Source organism: Nomascus leucogenys, chromosome 5 (genome assembly GCF_006542625.1).
Source record: "Nomascus leucogenys isolate Asia chromosome 5, Asia_NLE_v1, whole genome shotgun sequence".
Lineage (NCBI taxonomy): Eukaryota > Metazoa > Chordata > Mammalia > Primates > Hylobatidae > Nomascus > Nomascus leucogenys.
This window is the reverse complement of record NC_044385.1, coordinates 139,666,432-139,691,284: the sequence shown is the minus strand read 5'-3', so window position 1 is coordinate 139,691,284 and position 24,853 is coordinate 139,666,432. Positions and strand designations below refer to the sequence as shown.

General features: G+C 49.0%; 1 protein-coding gene across 6 annotated transcripts in view; it reads right to left on the bottom strand.

The window, feature by feature from the left end:
* Window positions 1-1,886: 1,886 nt before the first annotated feature.
* Window positions 1,887-24,853, bottom strand: part of TMCO3 (transmembrane and coiled-coil domains 3) — a 58,739-nt gene continuing 35,772 nt past the window's right edge. For 5 of the 6 annotated variants that reach the window (XM_030813733.1, XM_030813737.1, XM_030813735.1 and 2 more), the window contains 5 exons: window positions 16,702-16,897; window positions 11,200-11,350; window positions 4,633-4,712; window positions 3,595-3,744; window positions 1,887-2,685 (listed from right to left, as the gene is read on the bottom strand). In XM_030813733.1, coding sequence (XP_030669593.1) covers window positions 2,572-2,685; window positions 3,595-3,744; window positions 4,633-4,712; window positions 11,200-11,350; window positions 16,702-16,897 — 691 coding nt within the window. In that variant the 3' untranslated portion in view covers window positions 1,887-2,571. Of the gene's footprint in view, window positions 2,686-3,594; window positions 3,772-4,632; window positions 4,713-11,199; window positions 11,351-16,701; window positions 16,898-24,853 lie in introns of those variants that run through there. The other variant, XM_030813739.1, reaches the window with a different exon arrangement.

The following is a 24,853-nucleotide window of genomic DNA, read 5'->3' as shown; positions in this document are numbered from 1 at the left end:
CCCCTCCAGCCTCAAGCATCCAGGTTGGAAGCTCAGTTCCATAAGCCTGGTCTCAGATGTTGATCTGGTAGGATTTCACCCTAACCTGATGACAATTTTCAAATTTAAGATGAAGATGTCATGACCAGGCTGTTTAGCCTCTAGCAAACACGTCCCCACAAGACTCACCATGAGCCCGTCCTCCCACTTCTTTCTAGTGACATGCTACACACTGGGGAAATGCTGAGAGCAGCGTGGGGGCAATGTGGCTACTAGGTGCTTGCGTCGATCGGAGACCCCCGTCTGGATGACAGGGGCAGACATGATGGGGATAGGATGGGAGGGTGCAGCTTTCTGGAAGGTCTGGATGAAAGAGGAGTCATGAGGTCAAGAAAGGATTCTGCTGGGTCAGCATGGGACAAACGGGCAGGTCACAGATGAGGAAGTCACTAGCAGAGAGGTGGGGGTGAAAACGGGAGTGACGGGTTCACAGAGCCAGGTCCTGTGGCTGGAGTGGGGCAGGTGGGCCCAGCTGGGGCTTTCAGGACACCATTCCTGGGCAGTTAGGGTCTTGCCTGAGTGCTCAGTTAGGCAGAGACCCTAGCATGCTTTCTCTTGTCATTCAGGGCACTTCTTATTTCATCTTGCAGAGAGAGGCTAATTTCGTGTTTTGGGGGGAATTTGATGTTACTCTCTCATCAAGTAGGTTTCCTTCAGTTTAACAAAATTAAAAAGCCCCAGGTGGTCACAGGTGTTGGAGACAAAAAAAAAGTCACCCTGTTGCAGACTCCACCGTATCCTGAATGCCTGGATGGGGAGAAGGCGAGTGCACGGGAAGATGGAGTGTCACAGGCGTGGCAAAGCGGCACAGGGACACAGCGATGGGCAAGTCAGCCTCAGGCAGACAGGCCACACCCAGGTGCTTCACATGCACCTGGCAACATCTCATATATCACAACGAGTGGAGGAGAAAACAGCACTAGACCATTTGGGATCATTTAGAAATGAAAAACCAATGCTATTTTCTAAAAATAAACATGTTTGTATCATTTCTCTGTTAATCTGCTTCAGACTAGATACAACTTACTTCAAAATGTTTTAATTTATACTACTGCAATCCATAATTTATGTGTGCAATACATAATTACACCTGCCATTTTTACCTTCTCTATCTCAAGTATTTTGGTCAAATTATTAGGCTCTTAAAGCTGACACTTATAGGAAAACCCTGGCTTAAAGTACTTGCTATGTTGTACACAATAAATATGTTGAATTTTATCTGTCAATTAAAAAAATTCATGCAGCTGAAAAAGCCTAATATGGTACCTGCTACGGTTCAAATGCTTCTGTCCCCTCGATGCGCAGTGCAAGCGTTGGGAGGTGAGGCCTGCAGGGAAGTGTTTAGGTCAGGAGGAATCTGCCCTCGTGAATCAGTGCTGCCACACAAAGGGGCCTGGGGAGTGGTTGGCTCTCCTGCTCTTCCACCATGTTAGCACCCAGCCTTCCTCCCTCGGGAGGACCCAGCATTCCAGGCGCCATCCTGGAAGCAGAGAGCAGGCCTGACCTGCCAGCACCTCCATCTTGTTGTCTCCAGCCTCCAGAATTTCGAGAGATAAGTTTGTGTTCTTTGTAAATGACCCAGTTTCAGGCATTCTATTACAGCAGCACAAAACAGATGAGCACAATGTCCCTTAGGGAAGTCCTTGTGAGGCTCAGATCCTCACCTGTGCAGTTTTCTAAAATGGGGCACATAATCACCAAATAGATGTTTAAATATCAAAAGTTAGAACTTATCAATTAACACTGCATTAATTTGGTGTCTTGGAGAATAGCATGTTAATATAGAAATCATCTTAGTAAAAAAAATTGGCTGAAATTTTGTGTAAAGATAAACTCAATACAAAAAATTAATAAAAACAGATTTTAATAAATTTCAATTATACCCTGATCATAAATTATCTTTATTAAAGAATACATATTCTTGTGATCTAAAACCAAATATTTTAAGTGATATATCTAATAGAAATTGACATGAAATTATTTCATTTAAAAGTTACAATAAAAGGCAAATAGACATCCATATTTGCCTCATTTTAGAAAACATAGGCTTTAAGAATCAAAAGTAAGCTTCCAAGCTCATGGCCAGGATTACAACTTCATATTACAGAAATGTTTAATAACAAATATTTGACCAACAGATTATAATTCTGAAGTTGTACATTGTTAAAAGCCTTTTAATTTTGCTTCTTTACTAAAAAAACTATGAACTGATGAACTCACAATAGAAAATTAATAATAATTTCAGGGAAAAAAAAAAGGCACGTCCAGGCACCACATTCAAGGCGATTGGTAAAACGCAGTGTCCTGGGTCTACTGCACATAATCAATGGACTGCAAATAAACTACTCTGGAAAATTCTAAAATAGGACAAGAATATTCTGTAAAAGCCGGGATAACACGACTGCACTGACGCTTTGCTAGTGAGCTGTTCTGTTGCCAAGGTGCGAGCTTCCCAGAAGGAGCAGCTGCCAGCCATCTAAGCGCTCACTCCCCACAGACGCCTCCCTTCCACGGTCCATCACCTCCGTGCCGTCAGAGGCTGGACCGTCTCTCTGGTCTGGGCACACACCTCGTGATTGCAGCTCTCCACAGCACCGGGGCGAGCAAGAGGCTGAGTGTGGTCACACTCAGTATAAGGAGATACACCTGCAACAGCAAAGTGCAGAGCGAGTCACAGAGACTGTCAGGACTAGCACCTGCAACAGGAAAGCACAGGGCTGGTCTCACTGAGTTGGGAGGGACACGGCAAAGCTAGAGTCCTGAGGCTGAGCGCAGTCACACCAAGTGCTGGGAGGGACACCTGCACATCATAAATTCACTACTATCTCTTTAAAGCACATCGAAGTACAGCCAGAAGTTGAGGACATTGGGATGGAGGAGGGACTGTGATTTCAAGATCAATGATGCATGGTTAGTCCTGATGGGCCACAGGGTAACAGCTTTAGCCTGTGTTTTCCTGAAGGCCAACCCCAGGCCACAACAGTAACAAGCCAGCCTGCCCCACAGCTTCCCTGACCCTGGGGATGCGGCCTTGGGTCAGGCCTCAGGTGGAGCTTCCTGTAAGCAATTCTACTTTTCAGCAATTACTTCCACTGCACTCAACACCTGGACTTCTACCCGCCTCACACTTACAAAATGCAAGGAGACAAGCCCATGAGTCCAAATGCCCAGGGCCATCTCAAGTGTCCACAGGAACCTCCACCCAGCTCTCAGGGCACACTGGCATTACTGGTATTGCATGTTTCTGGGGTGCTACTTATGTGCACACTGGCAGTTCAGCTTTAAAAAGTTTTCTTTCAGAAGAAATATCTGACATTTAATTAGATTGTTGTAAAAGGTTAATGCAACAGTTCAAGCAGTACTAACTGCAACTTTCCTCTGAAAACACCACGTGCTGGATGAGCAGAGAGCAGCCAGGCCTCTGCGTGCCCACCTGGAGGAGGACCCTGCCCCCAGGCGTCGCTGTGCTGCCGAGCCGCCTTCGCCACACCCGACTCAAACCCAGAGTGCAGCCCATGCTGCCCGAGAAATGCTCCGTCGGGGGAAGCCACTCACCTCCCGAGAGATGACGCCCGCTCTTCGTGCCCGGCTCCCCAGGACAAAGGAAAACTCGCTGACCTGGGCAAGCCCGGCGGAGACAATCCACTTGATGTACTGGCTGCTCCTCGGCAGAATGAGAGACAGGACCAGCGCCGCCAGGAGAAACTGCAAGAGCGGTTCATCACGTCACTGCTGAAGACCGGACCCGCACAGAGTTAAACACACACGAAACAGAGAACCCAGACGAACCACAGGGACACTGCGATGGTCCCTGAATAACATGTCAAGTAGGGAAACGCACAGAAGCACTCCAAATACCCGAAGGCACCAAATACACACAAAACCTCTTAAATAATCCACACAGAACAAAAAGGCAAAATTAAGCCTTTAGGTTCATTAGCAGAAAATAATAAGCCTTGCCCACACCCCCCGGCCCCCGCCCCAACCAAACTAGATTAATAGCATTAAGCATGGGGTACTGAAGGTGGAAATTTCTTTTTAATACAGAGAGATGCGTGTCTCTGGGCTGAGCAGCTAAGAGCTGGTGGAGTGGTCCAACGATCATCACAGCTTCTGGCTCCTTAAAATGGAAACGACCTCAGTCACTGTCTATGAGCCAGAAAGCCACTGGTTGCTGACTAGGTCATCACACCTTCAATTAAATGTGAACACAGGCAGCTCGATCACTGGCAGTCACGGGGGACAGACGGAAAGTGCCTACACCATTTTCCGGTCTTTAAAAAGCACATCTGCATCTGTCAGAGGAGGATGGGCTGGACTGTGGCCAAGGTCCATCCTGAGGGTCCCAAAAGGTAGTTCCCCCCTTTAAACACCCTCAATTCTGAAACAATTGATCACATGGACAAACCCAGACGACCCAGCCTAATCTACATCTGCCTCCCCCGGGGTCCAGTGGCCCAGTGGGCCTCCTCCGAGATGAGGGGCAGGGCCGGCTCTGCAGGCCCGATGTGGGCCCCACTGGAAACCAGGGCCACAGGGAGGGCTGTGCTGAGCCTGCAAACTGGAAGGGGCGTGGACCCTTCCAGTCCATACCTTCATCACCACCACTGACAAGGTGAGGAACACCAGCACTGTGAGCTCGTACGCCACAAACGTGGGGAACACGTGGAGCCCTGTTGGGAACAGGACAGACATGTTACGACCACAGGACAGCCTCCCCCAGTGCACGCCATTTCTCACAACTTCAGTGTGTCACTTGCTTCAATACAGGAATTAGAATCCTAAATCCTCCCAAGTGCACATGTGAAAGCAACAGCAAATGCTAAAAAGCCGTCCCTTTCCTGAGCGAACCGGGGAAAAGCCTGCCCCAGGGTGACCTGTCTGATATGGTGGGATCCCAGCTCCACTCCCTGCAACGGGCCTCAACTGCAGAGAACACAGCAAAACACACAGAGGCGGCACTCGGCCTGGCGCTCCTTCAGGAAATATTCCAGCTAAGGTGCAGATGATCCCAGAGGCCACAGCCCCACAGTGCCCAGGAGTGCCAGGCTCACAGGACGCCTGTGGTCAATGTTCCTTTCCTTTTATTTGGCTCACACATTTTGAAAAACAACCGGAAACGTCGTATCTACATATTTCTTCTCTCTGTTCTCAGGGCTCTCGGAAACCATGTGTGGCTGCCCACTGGGCTGCTCAGTCCTGCTGTCCTGCCGAGTGACGCGGAGGGGCCGGTGGTGCTGGGGCTGGGCCTGAACTTGGGCTCAGCTCTCCAGCCACACCCTGGGGCCGCCCAGCCATGCATGTTGGCCCTTGGAGGAAGCCCGGCAGCCCAGAGGCCTCCTCTCGATCAGAAGGACCCAGACCCCAGGGTTAGGTGCGCGGAACAGGCCCATGACCTTTCTGCCGTTCACAAACCACTGTCTCTACCTGACCCAGAAACACAAATGTGAACGCTGGCCTTTTTTCTCTTGCTGCCACCTGGGGTTCTCTTGCGCTTGAGGGCTGCCTTCTCCGGCCACCCAGTCTTCTAGCCATGGCCCCTCCTCCTGGGTCTGGGTCTCAGAGCTGCCCCCTCCATGCCCACTCTCAGTGCTCCCCATGGCCCCTCTTACCCCAGCCACCAGCCTGGCCCCACTGTGTCCCCCTCATCAGCCCCAGCCCCATGGTGGCCTGGGGTCCACCTCCCTCTCTCCCCAGCTGTCAGCCGAGCCCCGGCCCCAGTCCTGCTTCCCCCCAGGATGTCTGTGCCTCTGCCCTGCTGCAATGCCCGGTCCAGGCCGCCTTTGGCCACATTGGTGTCTAGGAAGTCACTACCGTCACGGCCCTACGTCCACGCCAGCACAACTGAGACAAGCTCACAACAGTGTATGGCACAGGGGATGCTCCCACCCCTCCCCAAAGGGGGCCCCACTTCGCAGCCACACAGGTACCCAGGGCTCCCCACCTTGGGCGTACCGGGCTGCGTTTTCTCCCCGCTGCTGCCCGGTGGAAAGCCTCCCCTTCATCTCCAGCCCCACTGGCTTCCTTCCTGCTCAGGAATGTCCTGTTCCAGAGATTCCAGGCTTCCTTCCCACCTCCTACCTCTGGACTTTTCCACGAGCCTCTCTTCCTCCCCAGCACGCCCTGAGCCTCCACCTCTGTACCTGGTGCATCCCTCACCCCGGCCAGTCACTGATGCCCCGGAGGCTCCTGTGCTCTCAGCTGAGCTGGGCAGCTGTGTCCCTGCATCTGCCCCCCACCCCACCCTGGGCTGCAAGCTCCTTCAAGGCAGGGCTGCCCTGGGGACATGGCTCACTCCACCCCTGCCTGAGCTCAGAGCTCCTGGCCCGGGGGGCGGAGAGGGGTTGGGGGGAGTGAGCCAATAATTATGGAGCTGAATGCATTCCAGTCAGTCCCCAAAACAGCAATGAAAGTGAGAGACAGGAAACCTCCCTTCACTTTCTTTCATGAGCTATGCTGACTTTTCTATGTCGGGTCATTTATTCTCAAAACAAACATCAAATCTATACTTGGTGTAGCATTGAGAAACTGTGGGCTCTGGGCTCAAGTCTTGGGTTCCCGGAGCCCACCGGCCCTACAGCGCCCAGGAGCACCACACTCACTAACTGTGGACCCAGGTCAACGTTTCAATCTCTGTGTGCCTCAGTTTCCTCATCTGTGAATGTGGATTTGGAGGCTGAGTAAATGAAATATGCCATGTGAGGTGTGTGCCCAGCCCACGGCTGTGCTAAGGACGCAGCCTGCACAGACACCAGGCCATGGCGTGAAGGTGAGTGAGGCTGGCAGGGGTGCACACCTGCGTCCATCAGGGAGGGACGCCCAACGGCAAGGCAGCTCCCAGCGCTGTCCCAGAGCCAGCGGTGCCTGCTTCTGAATGCGGGGAACATGAGGAGAAGAGGATGAAACCCTTGCTGAAAATTTCACAAGACACACCCAATGACTGACATTGTCGATAAAGCTGGAAGTGACTAGGAATTAGGGAGCTGGGCAGGCATCTTCCACAAAGGCCAAGATGGAAAACACTTTGTGCTTTACGGGCCACTGAGCCACAACTACCTGCTGTGGACTGAGCTGTGTCCTGCCAACTCCTATGTCAGGCTCCAGCCCCAGTGTGGCTGTATCTGGAGATACCGTCTGTGGGAGCTACTTAAGGCAAAATGAGGCCATAAGCGTGAGAACCTAATCTCTCCGCGCAGGCCATGGCAGCTGAGCCACGGATGACGCAGCCAGGAGGCACCATCTGTGGAGCAGGCATGGCCCTCGCCAGACACCTGGATCTTGGACTTCCAGCCCCCACAACTGTGAGAGATAATCATCTACTGTTTGAGTGCCCAGTCTGGAGGATTTTGTTGATGGCCCGAGCTAATAAGTAGCCCAATAGCGGCTGCTGATAAAGAGTAAATGAGCAAGCGTGGCTGTTTCCATAGAGCTGCATTTATAAAGGCAGGTGGTGAGCAGGCCTTGGGCCGCAGTTGGTGAACCCTCGTCTAGTGGGAAGAGCACCTGCTCCAAAACCTGGGCCGGAGCCACACTGCCACACGCCATCCACGAGACCCCGACCTTGCTCCATGGTGCCTTCTGGGCCATCCTTGGGCACAGCAGCCCTTCCTCGCTCGGGGCCTAAAGATTGCCCTGCCCCTTTCACACCCTTCAGATGCAGCCTCAACTCAGAAGCACAGCCTGGGCCTCACCCAGCGGGCATGAGCCTCGGGGCTGGAACCTGAGAGTGACGCCTGCCGGCCTGCAGGTGGCTGTGGCTGGGGCTGTGGCTGTGGCTGACCTGCAGTGGAGTCTCTGCAGCTGCACCAGGCAGGCAGCCCAGACACATCTGCTGGAGCTGGGAGCTCCACCCAGGTTTCTGCCACCCTGAAGTGGACATCGGGTCCCACTCACAGAGGCAAAGGTGCCGTCTGAGGCAGGCAGATGCCATCTATGTGCTGCCTGGACTCCAGAACAAAAATAAGGTCCTGGCTGAGTTAGTGAAAAAAGTGAGCTATAAACAAGTTCTCGGATGGCAGAAAAATTAACTTGAATTCCCTGATATACTTAGTACAAAAAACTAGAGCAAAAACACACAGAATGATGTGAATAGAAAGGGTTCTCAACATAAAAGAATTCTAGTTTGAAGATAATTAAGGCAAGCATGTCTGTGTAAATAACATATTCATGAAATTTTAGATTTTTAACAAGAGCAGCTCTCAGACACGCACGTGCAACAAGACACCGGGTCACACGCCACGGCCAGGGCAGCCTGGGGCTGGAGCAACGTGGGAAAAATCAGGTTGGGCCTGATCCATTTTATTAGTCCTCGTCTAAAAGAAGTGAAAGGAAGATCAGGAAATCAGTTTATTTAGCTTGCTGAGGAGGCATCACCAGGAGCAAGGTTGGGGGCACAGGGGGAGGAAGTGGGGGTCATGCACAGAGGGAAGGCGGGGGGCAGGGGGAGAAGGTGGGGGTCACACACGGAGGGCAGGGGGCGCAGAGCAAGGGGATCAAACGGCAGCTGAGAGGCTCTCCCGGGACACACTGACTCGTGAGGCTGCACTGGGGTCAGGAGGTCACGGAGCCCCTGCTGAATGGTCCTATTTCACCTGAGGCAAGGGGCGCAAGCCTCCCAACTCTGTGCTGCTTTCAGGACTGCCTCGGCTATTTATGGCCTTTGAATTTCCACATAAAATTCAGAATTAGCTTTTGAATTTTCCATTTTGTTGAGGTTGTGCTGAGTCTGTGGCCCCTGTAAAGGACAGGGCATCTCAGACCCCGTGCTGAGTGGACAGCTGCCAGGGATGTGTCCCGACACCAGACCCCTTGTGATTCCACCCTTTCAAATCACTACTCCAGGCTGCTCCACAGACCCCGACAAAGGGAGATTTCCAGAGTGGCCCATCTCACTACGCTCAATTTAAACTTTTTGTGTCAAAATTAGTATTTCCTCCAAATGTGCCACTGACATGTTCGTTTCTGTGGCTGACCCTGAGCTCCCACGACTTGCCCTGTGTGGGCACCGATGCCCGTGATGAGGAGGTGATGAGAATAACACACGTTCTCCCCTGAAGGTGATCTGGACGCTTTCAATGCCCACTGACAGCACACATCTCGGCGGTAATAAAGCATGGCAGTGATCAGCAATCATGTGCGTGGCACCACACATCTCGGTGGCACCCACACATCTCGGTGGCATCCACACATCTCGGTGGCATCCACACATCTCGGTGGCACCCACACATTTCGGTGGTAATAAAGCATGGCAGTGATCAGCAATCATGTGCGTGGCACAATCTTCCTCCTGCAGAATAGCCCGAGCAGCCAAAGCAACTCCAAGAAAAGAAACAAAGCCGGAGGCACCGGAGTCCACCTGACTCCAAACTCTAGCACAGGCTACAGCAACCAGAACAGCATGGCACTGGCACAGAAACACGCAGGCCATTGGGGCAGGTAGAGGACCCAGAAATCAGGCCGCACACCCACAGCCATCGGCTCTTCCACAAAGCCTACGATAACAAGCACCAGGGAAAGGGTTCCCCACTCAGCAAACAGTGCTGGGATCACTGGCCAGCCACATGCAGAAAACTGACACCGGACCCCCTCCTGACACCACATACAAAAATCAAGTCAAGGTGTAATAAAAACTTAAATGTAAAGCTGAACACTGTAAAATCCCTGTAAGAAAACCTCTGAACATCGGCCTTGGCAAAGGTTTCATGAAGACAACAACAGACAAGTGAGACCAACTAAACCAAGGAGCTTCTGCCCAGCAAAGAAGCTCTCAGCAGGGCAGACAGCCTATGAATGCAAGAAAATACTTGCAAACTATGGATCTGACAAAGGTCTTATATCTGTAATCTATCAGGAACTTAAACAAATCTGCAAGCAAAAAGCAGCCCCATTAGGAAATGGGGAAGGACATGAACAGACCGTCTGAAAAGACATTCACACGGCCAACACGACACGTATATGGAAACAACGCTCAGCATCACTGGTCATTAGAGAAACGCAAATCAAAACCACAATGAGACACCATCTCACACCAGTCAGAATGGCGATTCTAAAAAGTCCAAAGGCAACAGACGCTGGTGAGGTTGTGGAGAAACGGCAGCGCTTAGACACCATTGGTAGGACAGTAAATTAGTTTAGCCGCGATAGAAAGTCTGGAGATTTCTCAAATAACTGAAAACAGAATTACCATTGGACCCGGCAATCCCACTGCTGAGTCTGCACCCAAAGGAACATACGTCCTTCTGCATAAAGACACACGTGCTCACACATTCATCACCACGCCATTCACAGTGAACACACGTCCTTCTGCATAAAGACACATGCGCTCACACTCTGCATAAAGACACACGCGCTCACACATTCATCACACCATTCACAGCGAACACACGTCCTTCTGCATAAAGACACACACGCTCACACATTCATCACCATGCCATTCACAGCGAACACACGTCCTTCTGCATAAAGACACGCGCACTCACACATTCATCACCACGCCATTCACAGCAGCAAAGACACGGAATTGGCACAGACTGTGAATTCCAAGGATCCCACTGCCCATCAACTGTGGACCAGATAAAGAAAATGTGGCACATATACATCAGGGAATGTTACGCAACCATAACAGAATGAAATCACGTCCTTTGCAGCAACACGGATGCAGGTGGAGGCCGTTCTCCTCAGGGAATTAACACAAGAACAGAGCACCAGATACCGCATGTTCTCACAAGTGGGAGCTCCACACCAAATACACGTGGACACAAAGACGGGAGCAAGAGACACTGGGGCCTGTGCGAGGTGGAGGCTGGGAGGAGGAGGGTGAGGATTAAAACACTACCGAGGGTCCTATGCTCATTACCTGGGTGACAAAATCATCAAAGCCCTGTGACACTCACTACCTGTATCACAAACCCACACACATACCCCGAGCCTAAAGGAAAAGCTGGACAGAAGAAACAGTATAATAAAATAAGATTTCTCTGCCCTCTATAAAGCAGACAACAGTTTCTGGCTACTAGCAATCCAAATTGAAATATGCTGAATACACTTAATTTTTAAGATAACCATTTTTGCTATATAAAATATATATGCACATAAACATATTACAGAACCACTCTGCATGTGTTTAACCAACACAACGATAATGTAAAGAAGGAAGATTACCTATGGAGGCGAAGAAAACGATGGCCAGGAAGTCGCGGATGGGTTCGATGGAGGTGGAGATCTCCTCAGTGACCACGGGGCCCTGAGAGGAGACGAGCGCTCCGGCCAGGAAACAGCCCAGCTCCATGGAGACGTCCAGCAGCTCTGTGACCTGAGAGAGGCAGGACGGAGCTTTACATGAGACCCCAGAGTGCACCAGGGTCACCCCCATCCCAAGGCCGCCCCGAGACCCAGCAGAACCACCACGACAAAACACAGAAGCTGCGCAAACGGAGCGTGTGTGTGTCTGGTCCTGGGGCCTCTGCTGGGTCTGAGAGGTGACATGTGGAGGCTGCTATTAGTTGAATTAACCTTACTGGGAGAAAAAAATTATTTAAAAATATTTGAAACAAATATCCATATAGATTGTGCTGAAATTTTTGAATGAGAATATTTTCCAATTGTTTTAAATATTTGTGATACGTTTTCTTTACCTTGAATCAGAATAGCCTGGTGGTAGTGTTAGAAACGCATTCCCATTACCAGCCTCAAAGCAGAGAGAAAGCGACAGGACGACAAGCAACGGCCCCAGGAGAGCACGAAGCCAGAGAGAAGCATCGGCGTGTCCGCAGAGGCTGATCTGATAACCCAGATTCATGGCCACATCAGAGTGCCGGCTGGACAGCCACGACACAGGAGCCTCAGGGCAGCTCTGCGAAACGCAGGCTTACGGCAGCCTTCCAGATGAGGCACGGCTGACACTGGCCAACCTGAAAGATGATTTTTATCTTGAGAAAACAAAACTGTAGACGATAGCAGCATCAGATGAAAAGAAACTCGTAAAGAACTAAGATTGATAATGGCAACAAAAACATCACATTCTGAGGGTTCAACCCAAAAGAAGGCCTGCACCTGACACTGCAGGACACTGAGACCCACGAAAGACAAAAGACTGAGATGACAGTGCCAAGGGCTCAGCACGGCGCAGCGGCGGATGCTCCCTCCCCTGGCCGACAGATGCACAGGAACGCCAAGAGACGTGTGTGTGTGTGAAACTGACCAGCTGAATCTAAAAACTCGAGTGGAATTTGGAAAGAGCACGAATAGAGCCAAGACGACCTTAGCACAGAACAAAGCTGGGCCCAAACATGGAGACGAAGCTGCGGTGCAGCCGAGGGCAGGCGGGCAGGGTCAGAGGAGCATGTGCACACACACACATGCACATGTGCCACAGGTACACACACCACACACAAAGCAGACACACACGAACACATACCACACGCATGCCACACAAAGCACACACATATGCATGCACACATGCCACACATACACCACACACCACATAAAGTACACACTCACGCACGTACACATGCCACACGAAAGCACACACATGAATGCACACACAAACGCATACACACACACGTAACATGCCACACACAAGGCACACACATGCATGCACATGTACACACATCACATAAAGCATACCACACACATGCACACATGCCACAAAGCACAGACACACGTACACCACAAAGCATACATGTACACACCACAAAGCACACACATGCACACGCATGCACACAGGTACACATGCCATGCATAAAGCACACACACGCACACGCATGCACACACAGCTACTTGGTTTTTGACAGGGTGATGCTACAGAAGGGGGGAAGGAGGTCTTTTCAACACATGGCATTCAGAAACGCTCGTGAATGAATGAATTCTCACCCACTCCCTCACTTCCAACACAACAGAAGCTCACCTCTGGGTGGACTGAAGATCTAACGAGAAAAGCACAGCAGAACGCTCACTGACAAGAGTAAAGGGCATCTTCACGACCCAGGGGCAGGCGGATCTTTCACACACAATAGAGAAGATAGCCACGAAGAAAACAACTCATAAGTGGATGACGCTGAAATTAAGAACTTCTGTTCATCAAAAGACACCGTTAAGAGAGTGAACAGGCGAGTCACAAACTGCGAGACATTGGCAAAAACATATCTGACGTGCCGGCATGGAATGTTTTTCAGCCATAAAAAGGGGTGAAGCGCTGGTGCGCACGGTGACGCAGCCAGACCTGGAGGGCGTGACGCTAAGTGGAAGCCAGACACGGAAGCCGCCACGTGACATGGCAGGAAGCAGTGGCCCACGGGGCCAGGAAGTGGCTCCGTGGCCTCAAGGAGGTGGGGAGAGAACTGAGAGCTATGGGGATTCCTTTGGGGAGGTGGATATAATTGGATAGTGGTGATGGTGGCAAAACATGTTGAATGCTGACTTTCAGATGATTAAAACGGCGAATTTTATGTGAATTTCATCTCAGTAAATAAATTTTTAAAAAGGACAAAAAAATCTGCCGGCATATAAAAAATAATTCCTACAAATGAGAAGAGAATCCTCACCCTACAGAAGAATGACCTGGAGGCTTTAATAGGAACACCGCCAGGACAACACCCAGGTGCCACCAAGCTTTTGAAAGGGCTCGAGGGACTGGCCATCGGGAAGTGGATGCTGGAGCCCCCATCAGAGCCTTGAGATGCTCCACACCTGGAGCAAGTGCAAGGAGGCTGTGGAGCACAGCGCGCTCGTGGCACAGCAGCAGGACAGGCTGAGCCTCCGGAAGGGCTCAAGAGACCAGCCATCAGGAAGTGGACACTGGAGCCCCCATCAGAGCCCTGAGATGCTCCACACCTGGAGCAAGTGCAAGGAGGCTGTGGAGCACGGCGCGCTCGTGGCATGGCAGCAAGACGGGCTGGCACGGCGATTTTGGGGAAACCCACGTCATGACTAAGGCTGAGCTCCTGTTTACTGTGATCCCTGCAACCCTACCTACACAGGTGCTGTACTAGGCTCATCAGCAGTGAAGCACCTTCCAGAAACATGAGAATGGGCAGCAGCTCTAAATGGAAACGAATCCTAAGACTGAATGGGGGAAAGAATACATTGTGGCATCGGGTGCAGATGTGCAGAAGGCCCAGCACCCCAAGCGGCTGGCAGCAGGTGCAAGGTGAGGGCTGCCCAGAGAGCGGGAAAACCTGAGAGCCAGGCAGAGTCACTGTAACGGAAGAAGCCACTGGGAGGGCGACACAGACATTGTCCAGATAAGACAATTTCGCTGGAAGTTATTTTCAAAGACAAAAATACTCTGGAATGGATAAAGCAATGTAAGAATTTAAATAAGTCACACTCTTAAAATAGTTAAAATCACTACAACCAGAAGCAAATCATAATTTTCTCCCAAGTTTACAAAACACTAGCAGGCAATTAAATTATATATAAGAAATAATTTTTGCTAATTTACTTTTTTAAAATGGAAACTTTTTTTTTTTAGACGGAGTCTTGCTTTTATCACCTCTGCCTCCACCTCCCTGGTTCAAGTGATTCTCTTGCCTCAGCCTCCCAAGTATCTGGGACTGCAGGCAGGCACCACCATGCCCAGGTAATTTTTGTACTTTTGGTAGAGATGGGGTTTCACCATGTTGGCCAAGCTGGTCTCAAACTCCTGACCTCAGAAGATCTACCCACCTTGGCCTCCCAAAGTGCTGCAATTACAGGCATGAGCCACTGCGCCCGGCCGGAAACTTTTTATTTTGAGATAATTATATATTAACCTGCAGTTTTAAGAAATAATACAAAGTCCTCATTACCCTTTAGTTTCCCCAATGGTAACATCTTGCCAAATTACAGCACAAGACCCCACTCAGGTGCCGATACAGACACAGCGAAGACAGTGAGCCCCCCTCTCAGGTGCCGATACGGACACAGCGAAGACAGCAAATGCCATCCCCAGCCCCTCCCCAGACCCCACTCAGGTGCCGATACGGACACAGCAAAGACAGCGAGTGGCATCCCCAGCCCCTCCCCAGACCCCCTCTCAGGTGCCGATACGGACACAGCGAAGACAGCAAATGCCATCCCCAGCCCCTCCCCAGACCCCCTCTCAGGTGCCGATACGGACACAGCGAAGACAGCAAATGCCATCCCCAGCCCCTCCCCAGACTGCCCGTCCTCAACTCCTAGGAACCACGAGCCTTTCCTCAACTTCAGAATCTTCTCACCTCATAAATGTGACATAAAAGAACCACACAGTACGCAGCCTTTGGGGGCTGCCTGCCCACTCTGCGCAGTTCTCGGAGGTGTGTGCCGGTGGTTTTACTGCTGGGTGGCGTTCCGTGGTATGGACATAGCTCGGTTTGTTGAACATTTATTTACCCACTGAAGTACCTTTGGACTGTTTATGGCTAATGTGAATAAAGCTGCTATAAACACCTGTGTACAGGCTACTGTGTGAACATGGCTTCGTTTCTCTGGGATAAACAGCAGGAAGAGCACCTGCCGGGCTGAACGGTAAGGGTGCACAGGTGCACTGTTGGGACAAAGGTGACGGTGCCCAGGCGCGCTGTCAGGACTGCTGAGACTCTCTATGGGGGTCCAGGAGCATTTCCCGCCACTCTCACGTAAAGACTGTCGTCTCAGTAAGGAGAAGCCCACTTTCCAAAATGAACTTTATTTTTTTAACCTTTCACATGGCAGAAGTTATACAGTTAATTAGCACGTGAGCAACCCAGAGTTAACTGTTTTTCCAAACTTAATTTTGTATTTCAGGTGCAAAGCTATTTGAAAATTTAAGACAGAGTAACATGGTTTGATATTAGTGTTTATGGCGCTTTTTAGGATCACAGTTTTTTTTTTGTTTTGATTTGGGGTCTCGCTCTGTCGCCCAGGCTGGAGTGCAGTGGCGCGATCTCGGCTCACTGCAAGCTCCACCTCCTGGGTTCACGCCATTCTCCTGCCTCAGCCTCCCGAGTAGCTGGGACTACGGCGCCTGCCACCATGCCCGGCTAATTTTTTTTGTACTTTTAGTAGAGACAGGGTTTCACCATGTTAGCCAGGATGGTCTCGATCTCCTGACCTCGTGATCCGCCCGCCTCGGCCTCCCCAAGTGCTGGGACGACGGGCGTGAGCTGCCGCGCCAATATGGGGTCTTGCTCTGTCACCCCAGCTGGAGTGCAGTGGTGAGACCACAGCTCCCTGCAGCCTTGACCTCCTTGGCTCAAGCCATCCTCCCAGCTCAGTCTCTCCGACAGCTGGTCTATACGTGAGCGCGACCACGCCCTGGCTAATTTTTCTGTTTTTTGTAGCAGAGGGGTTCTCACTCTGTTGTCCTGGCTATTCTCAAACTTCTGAGCTCAAGTGATTCTCCTGCCTCGGCTTCCCCAAATGCTAGGATTACAGGTGTGAGCCACTACACCCGACCCACAGATTTGTTTTTAATGAAATATTCACAAACAGTATTTTAGCAAAGTGCTTAGGAGTATGAGTCACACTAGTTAAACGGGTTTAGCTCACTGTATTATATATTGATGGGTAGTATAAGAAAGTGTGTATAAGATAAAAAATACTAGTAAATGTTTCAAATATTTTAACCATTATTAAAATGAAAAGGTAAAGAATGGATCACAAGAGTTCAGTGAAAGAGATTATATATCAGATTACATAAATAACATATAGTTTGAGAATTACCGTTAACATTAAGAAGATAAAGGCAGATATTCCCAAGATCAGGATTTCTTTGTTCCCCTTGCTTTCCATGTGAAGCTTCCGATAATACGGTCCAATGAGATACTTCTTTATAACAAGACATAAAAGAAAAACCGCCGCTAGCGAAAAAAGAATCTGACCAATCAAAACCAGGATTCGGAGAACTTCCATGACAATGCTAGGAAAGAAAAAAGAGACACGTGATTTCACTTCCAAAACACACTTCTCTAAAACTCAATAAAATAATCTTTCACTTTTTTTCTTTAACATGCTACAAAATAAATTACCTGAATCATACACATCTTTATTTTCAAATACAAAAACACCTATGAATCATACTCATCTCAGAAATTAAGTTGTGTTGAGCCAAAGGTAGAAGCTGGATTGATTTGCAGTCAATACTTTGGGGTGAATGTGTATTCTAGGATGTGAAAATTCTCGACTGATGGCGTTCCTATCTCAGCTGATGCCTGATGATAAAATTCCTCGCCAGGCCTCAGCTGCACATCAAAGTGTCCGTCAGGCAGCGGTTGCTCTCCGTGCCCCACCGCAGTCACCTGATGGACGAACTCCAGCGACCGTCAGCAAGGCACTCCCGAGGCAGCCAGCTCTGAAGTCTGTGTCTGTGATTCAGACACAGAGAAAGTGATTCTTTGCTATGTTCTGTTTAGAATATACTACCCAGATCTCAGAATAGATCACCATCTCAGTCAACAGACTTCCACTATCTGCGGTCTTTACAAATATACCTATATTTAACCTTAGCCTTCCACCACTCAGGCCGCAATTCTGGTGAAAGTTTCCTTGGTGGAAGAAACCTATGATTTCCAAGGGCATCAGCCTCTGCAGTCTGGCTTAAAGCACAAGTGCTGGAAACGCAAATCTCAAACTGCCACGATTCCTTGGGGAAATCAGAGCAGAGCTGGGCTTGAAGCAGAGAGGGATGGAATGAAGGGATCAACAGCGGCCACAGAAGCAAATGTGAGGGAGCATCATTCAGAACTCGCTGCAGGGCCCACGTCTTCGACTTGGAGGAAGGCCCCTTTCTGCAGCCCTGGCAGGAACGGAGACAGACTCACAGCCAAGCAGGCCAAGCCTGCCGCACTCCTGACAGCTTTGCCACACTGCCAGGCCCACGTTTGGCCCTGAGCCCAGCACCGTGGTCCCTGCCTGGGCTGCCACCCCTTCCCCCACAGCTCCAGTGGCCTCCTCTTGATCCATCTGCTCTCCACACAGAGGCCCAGACAGCTCATCAGGACCCTCAATCAGCAACCAGACGCTGGGATGGAACCCAGGCTTCTCTGCCCTGCCATGCCCTTCCACTGCCCCAGCCCACCCACACAGGCCACAAAGCCCTTTGCCTGGGAGGTCCCTACCCTAGACTCTTCTCCCAACAGGCTTAGCTGCGTTCCTCAAATTCCAGCCCCATCTCCAAAGGTAGAGCCTGTGCCAGTCTGGGGGCTCACTACTGCTCACCAGCTCATCTCCCTGTTTGAATCATTCGCAGGGCGGTTCCCTGCTGCAGACGTCTGGTCTCATTTGTTCATCATTCATTCCTTCCCTCTCCAAAACACAACAGCAGCTCCCCACGTGGGGAATGTCCTCTGCTGAGCTCACCCTTGCATCCTGAGCCCCTAGAGCACTGCGTGCCACCTATTACGGCAGCCCGGTAAGAACTGTACGATCCCCACTGCTACGTCACAGATAAGAACGGGGCAGAGACCAGGTGATCTGCTCCAGGCCACACGCCCAGCGCAGAGAGCTGGGGACGACCCAGGTATCTGACTCCAGCGCCAAGCCCCTAACGGCTACACAAGCTCTCCACAGCCACCATCCCCAGGGTTTGGATTTAGGTCTAATTCTCAGAAGACTCCCACAGTGTCCATCAAATGCACGGTGATGAGGGCTCAGAAAGATGCCAATCAGAAGCCACAGTGCGCTCAACTCTGACCTCTTTGAAAGATGATCACCGTCACAAGTGTCTCAGAATTCTGGCTCGCCGCCGTGCCACCTGCAGGTCCACGTGTGTGCTGCTCTTGATCTGCACATATGGGGTGCACCGTGTCCACAGCTGTTCTGGCTGTCTCAGCGTATTTGGACAAGCTTCCCATCAGCACATGTCTGACCCGCTGACAGGTGAGGAAGGGCTCCCTGGCGGGACGCACCATAATTTGCTCAGCCAGATGCAAGGGCTGTCCCGGTTCTCACACTGACTCCACGGTCATCCTGGTTCTTGGGCGCTGCAGTGACCAAGGAGCCTGTGAGTCTACTGATGGTGGCAGCGGGTACTCACTAAGGGAGCCAGGCGCCTCCCACTATGATAGGCACTGTCTGGTGGGCCGCCAGGAGGTTGCTCCAATTCCCATCCCAACAATGATGCCCAAGGCACCCCACTTCCCAACCTGGGCACCATCCAGCTTCTAACGGTGCCCAGTCTGATGGGCGGGCGGTGCCATCACCCTTCTTTGGTGTGAGGATGGGTGCTTCCTACTTTACTCAAGTCTAATAGCTGCTTTGCTGCTGACCTGTTTTCAAACTGAGTTATTCATATTTTTCTTATTAAGGTACAGGAGACCTTTATAAGATAAGAAACATAAGCCTCTGTCTTTAATATGGGCATAAACATCTGTTTTTCTTTATTACAGCCTTCTGTGTTCTGTTCTTTACCTGTGAAATATTTGGAGGGAAAGAGTTCTTTCCTCTAGGAATAATCAAGGTTAATTCTGAATAAAGCCTAATAAGAAAGCAGATCTATTATGTCGCAACTAATTTTATTTTTTTGATATTTTAAATAAAAATTTTCCCTGGTTATTAAAATTGAAAGGGAGGTTTTCCTAAATTACAGAAAAGTATATACAGTAGAAAAAACTTACTACAAATCTACTAGTCTACTAGTAGAAAATCATTAACACCTTGTTATATATATATATATTTCTAGTCTCTATTCATGTTCTTCTATGTCTAATTAAAATAATATCATATATATTTTTAACAGCTATCATATATAATTCACTTACCATACAACTTACCCATTTAAAGTATATAATTCAATGGTTTCCAGCATATTCACAAAATTACACAACTATTACCACAATCCATGTTAGAATATTTTCATCACCCCAAAAAGAAACCCTGTACCCATTAGCACTTCCTCCCCATCTCCCCCAAACTCCCCAGGCCCTGGCAACCAGTAATTCATTCTGTCTGTCTGGACTGGCCTAGTCTGGACGTTGGTATGAATGGAATCACACAGCGTGTGGCCTTTTTGTCCGGTTCTTTCAGAAGCATCGTGTTTCATCTGTGCTATAGGATGAATCACGCTCATTCTGTATTATGGCTGAATAATATTCCTTTGCTTGGATATAGTATGTTTTGTATACCTACCTGTTATCTAATTGACATTTGAGTTCTTCGTACTTTTTAACTGTACGAATAATGCTGCTTGAACATTCATGTACAAGTTTTTCATTGTGGTGAAATTCTCATACCATCAAATGTACCATGTTAACCATTTCTGAGTGTGTAACTCTGTGGTATCACTGGATTCACACTGTTGTACCCCCACCCCCATCATCACCGTGTATCAGTCTGTATGTGGATGTGTGTTTTGTTTCTTGTGGGTGAGTACCGAGGAGTGAACAGCTGGGTCAGATGGGAGCTCTGTGTTAGCATCATGAGGAACGTGGTCTACAATTCTGATTCTGGTTCTGTTTCTTTTTTTTTTTTTTTTGAGATAGAGTCTTGCTCTGTCGCCCAAGCTGGAGTGCAGTGGTGCGATCTCAGTTCACTGCAACCTCTGCCTCCTGGGTTCAAGTGGTTCTCCAGCCTCAGCCTCCCGAGTAGCTGGGAATACAGGCGTGTGCCACCACGCCTGGCTAACTTTTCGTATTTTTAGTAGAGATGGGGTTTCACTGTGTTAGCCAGGATGAATCTCAATCTCCCGACTTCAGGATCCGCTCCCCTCGGCCTCCCAAAGTGCTGGGATTACAGGCGTGAGCCACCGTGCCCGGCCTAATTCTGTTTCTTAAGTTTAACAGCATAACAGAGTATTTTTCCGAGTCATTAACTCTTTGTAAACATGAAGTGTCATGACTGAATTAGAACAATCTCGGTGGGATCAATACCTGTACTGCATTAATTTTTTGAATTGGAAAAAGGAAAAAAAAAAGCTTTAAAAGTGTTCTGATTAAGACAATGTCTTATGCCAAAATTTTAGACCTGCGTGTAACTGGAAAGAAAGTGGCAGTGAGATCAACGTGGTATTTGAGCTTTACAAATGCCCCGCAGTCTCTGCCAGGGCTCTGCTTGTTTAGCGTGGAGAGTCCGCCCTCTGTTGAGAATAACTGGTTGTGCGTGGAAAACGCTCAGACCTCTTAACTAGAAGTCAAGTCATCTCCCGCTAGCATGACAACCCTTCCTTCTGTTGTCCAAATTATGCTGTTCAACTTATGTTGAACATTGTAGCCAGAAGGAATAAGAACTGATTCCGATTTGGGGGTTGGGACTAAAAGCGTTATTTTTCTGATATTTAAAGGCATCTGGATCAAAGGAAAATGGCAGTCATAAGGACCCTCTTAGCGAATGAACTCTAACCACTGCTTCCACCAGCGGCTGCACTAAGTGCCCTGCCTGGTTTCCTTTCAGTCTTCCCATGGTCCACCAGGTAGGCACCGTTCCCACGTCCTCCCCAGTTCACAGCAAGCTGCCAGGGCTTGCACGGCCAGAGCATGGCCAAGCTGGGGCTCTAGCCTGGGCTGAACCTCTGGTAAACCCAGGTAAACAGCCGTTCATTCCTTCCATTTTCCTGCCTGCCTGGCTGAGCTACCGACAGCCGGGAAGACTTAACATAAGATCTGGCAAAAGGCAAATACTAAAAAATTCTTCCACTCCACCGTCTGCCATGAGGAAGCGCTTGTCAGCCGATCGGGCAGGGGCGGGGCTGGGGGCCTGGCAGGAAGCAGAACCCCCTGGCCAGGCCTCACACCACCCTTCCCAGGGACGCCACTGGTTTAAAGCCTCCTAATAAACACACGAACCACCCAGGATACAACAGAAAGTCGCTCGTCATATTAAGAATCGGGAAAATCACAACTTGAAGGAGAAGAGACAAGCACCAGACTTCACATCCAGACGAATGGATACTGGAGTTATCTGATGAGGGCACTAAAGCAGCCATGATTACAACGCTTCAAAAGGCCACAAACACTCTCTGTAAACAAATAAAAAACAGAAAATCTCAGCAAAGAAATAAAGGCTACATAAAAGAAGCAAGTGGAAATTATACAACTAAAAAAAATACAGTCATAATAAAAATCTCTGGGGATGGGCTAAGTGGCAGAGTGGAGACGAGAGAGGGCAGAACCGGTGACCCCGAGGACAGACAGAATTCATCCGCCTGAACAGAGAGAAACAGACCGGGGACGGTCAAGGCCTCAGAGGCCCGCAGGACCCTAACGAAAGAGCAGATTTCTAGGTTGCTGCAATTGCAGAAGGAGAGAACAAGTGGACTGCAACAGGGTGTGAGGAAATAATGGCCGAAAACTTCCTGTTAGCCAAGAGACATAAACCCACAGACGCGAGAAGCCGAGTGAATCCAAACAGAACAAACCCAGAGAAGTCTGCTCCGGGACGCACGGTAATACAATTTCTGAAAACTAAAGACAGAGAAAAAACCTTGAAAGCTGCCAGAGAGAAACCCCTCATTCCTTCGAGAGAAGCACAAGTCTAAACGGCAGCAGGTTTCATAGCTGGAACACAGAAGCCGGGAGCAGGGACAGGCGCTTCCCAGGCACTGGATGAGGAGAGCTACCACCTGGAAATCCACATCCCGTGAGATGCCCTCAGAGTGACGCGGGGACAAAGGCCATTCCCGGATGAAGAAAAACTTAGAGAATTTGTGGCCAGCAGATTAACTATGAAAGAATGACTGAAGAAAGTTCTCTACACAGAGAGGAAATGATTACAGAAGATAGATTGGAACATCAGAAGGAAAAGAAGACCACCAGAATGGGTAAAAACAGGTGTGAGGAGAATAGATTATCCTTTTCCTCCGGAGTTTTCAAAATCATATTTGATGTCTGCAGTAAAAATTACAAAACCATCTGCTGTGGCATTCAATAAAAGTAGAGAAAAGACAACAATTACACAGTCATGTGTCACTTCACAACGGGGACACATTCTGAGAAGCACCATGAGGCAGTTTTCATCATGTGCAGACATCCCAGAGTGCACTTACACGAACCCAGACCCACCCAGGCTGCCTGGCCCAGCCTCCTGCTCCTGGACCACACACCTGCACAGCATGTGACTGTACTGAATACTGCAGCCAACTGTAACACAATGATAAGTATGTGCATATCTCAACACAGAAAATACACACTAAAAGTATAGCATCAAAGGTAAAAATGGCACACCCGTACAGGGCGCTTGCAGGACTGGAAGTTGCTCTGAGTGAGTCAGGGAGTGAGGGTGAGTGAATGTGAGAGCTTCGGACGCTACTGTGCACCACTGCAGACGCCACAGACGCTGTACACTCAGGCTACACTGAACTGAGACGGTGTCTCACTGTGTTGTCCAGGCTGGTGAGTGGCGGTATGATCACAGCTCACTGCAGCCTTTATCTCCCAGGCTCAAGCAATCCTACAGCCTTTGCCTCCAGAGTAGCTGGGACTACGGGTGTGTGCCACCACACCTGGCTAATTTTTTTTTTTTTTTTTTGGTAGAGACAAGGTCTTGCTATGTTGCCCAGGCTGGTCTTGAACTCCTAAGCTCAAACAATCCTCCCGCCTTGGCCTCCCAAAGGCTAGGATTACAGGTGTGAGCCACCACACCTGGCCAACTATGCTGAGTTTATTAAAAATGTTTTTCTTTCTTCAGTATTAACCTTAACTTACTGTAACTTTTTAACTTTATAAACTTTAAGGTTTTTAAAAACTTTTTGACTCTTTTGTAATGACACTTAGAAACTGTACAGCTGTACAAAAAATATTTTTTCTTTTTATTTATTCTATAAGTTTTTTCCATTTTAATTTTTTTTTAACTTTTTAAACTTTTTTGTTAAAAACTAAGACACAAACACACATTAGCCTAAACCCGCCACAGGGTCAGCACCATCAGTGTTGCTGTCTTCCACGTCCACATCTTGTCCCACTGCAAGGTCTTCAGGTGGAAGGTGGAATAACAGCCACAGAGCTCTTGTCTCCTATGATGACAATGGCTTGTTCTAGAACAGCTCCTGAAGAACCTGCCTCAGGCTGTTTTGACAGTTAACTCTTTTCTTTATAAGTAGGAGTACACTCTAATGATAAAAAGTATAGTAAATACATAAACCAGTAGCAGTGATTTATTGTCGTTATCAAGTATTCTGTGCCACACCTAACTGGGTGGGTGAGACTTTTATATGACTGGCAGTGCAGCAGGTTTGTTCGTGCCAGCATCACCACAAGCGCGGGGGCATCACACTGCCCTGCGCCGTTACGATGGCTGCAACGTCACTAGGCAACAGGAATTGTTCAGGTCCATAGAATCCCACCTGCCACTGCTGTACAGGTGGCCCATCACTGGCCAAAATGTCATTATGCAGTGTGTGACTATTTAACATGTCGGCAGGGGGAGGGAGCTAAGTGGAAATAAGGCTTCTACGTTTCACATGAAGTGGTAAAACGTGGATTCCAGCAAACAGCAATAAGTTACGTGTGTCCACTATAATACCCAGAGCAACCAAGAAAACCACACAGAGCAACACACTCAAAACATTATAAATGAGTCTAAACAGAATCCCTGAAAACATGCCACACAGAGCAACACACTGAAAACATTATAAATGAGCCTAAACGGAATCCCTGAAAACACACGGGCAACCCAGAGAGATGTAAGAGAAAAAGAGTAACAAGACAAAAAAACAAATAAAATGCAGACTTAAGCTGCAACATATCAATATTTACCTGATATGTAAATGGTCTAAACATACCAATTAAAGTACAGAGACTGGCTGAGTGGATTAAAAAAAATCATCCAACAATATGTTCTCTACAAGAAACGCATTTCAAATACAAGGGCATAAGTAAGTTGAAAGGAAAAGTATGAAAAGGATACACCATTGCAGATACTGACCACGAAATATTAATATTATATT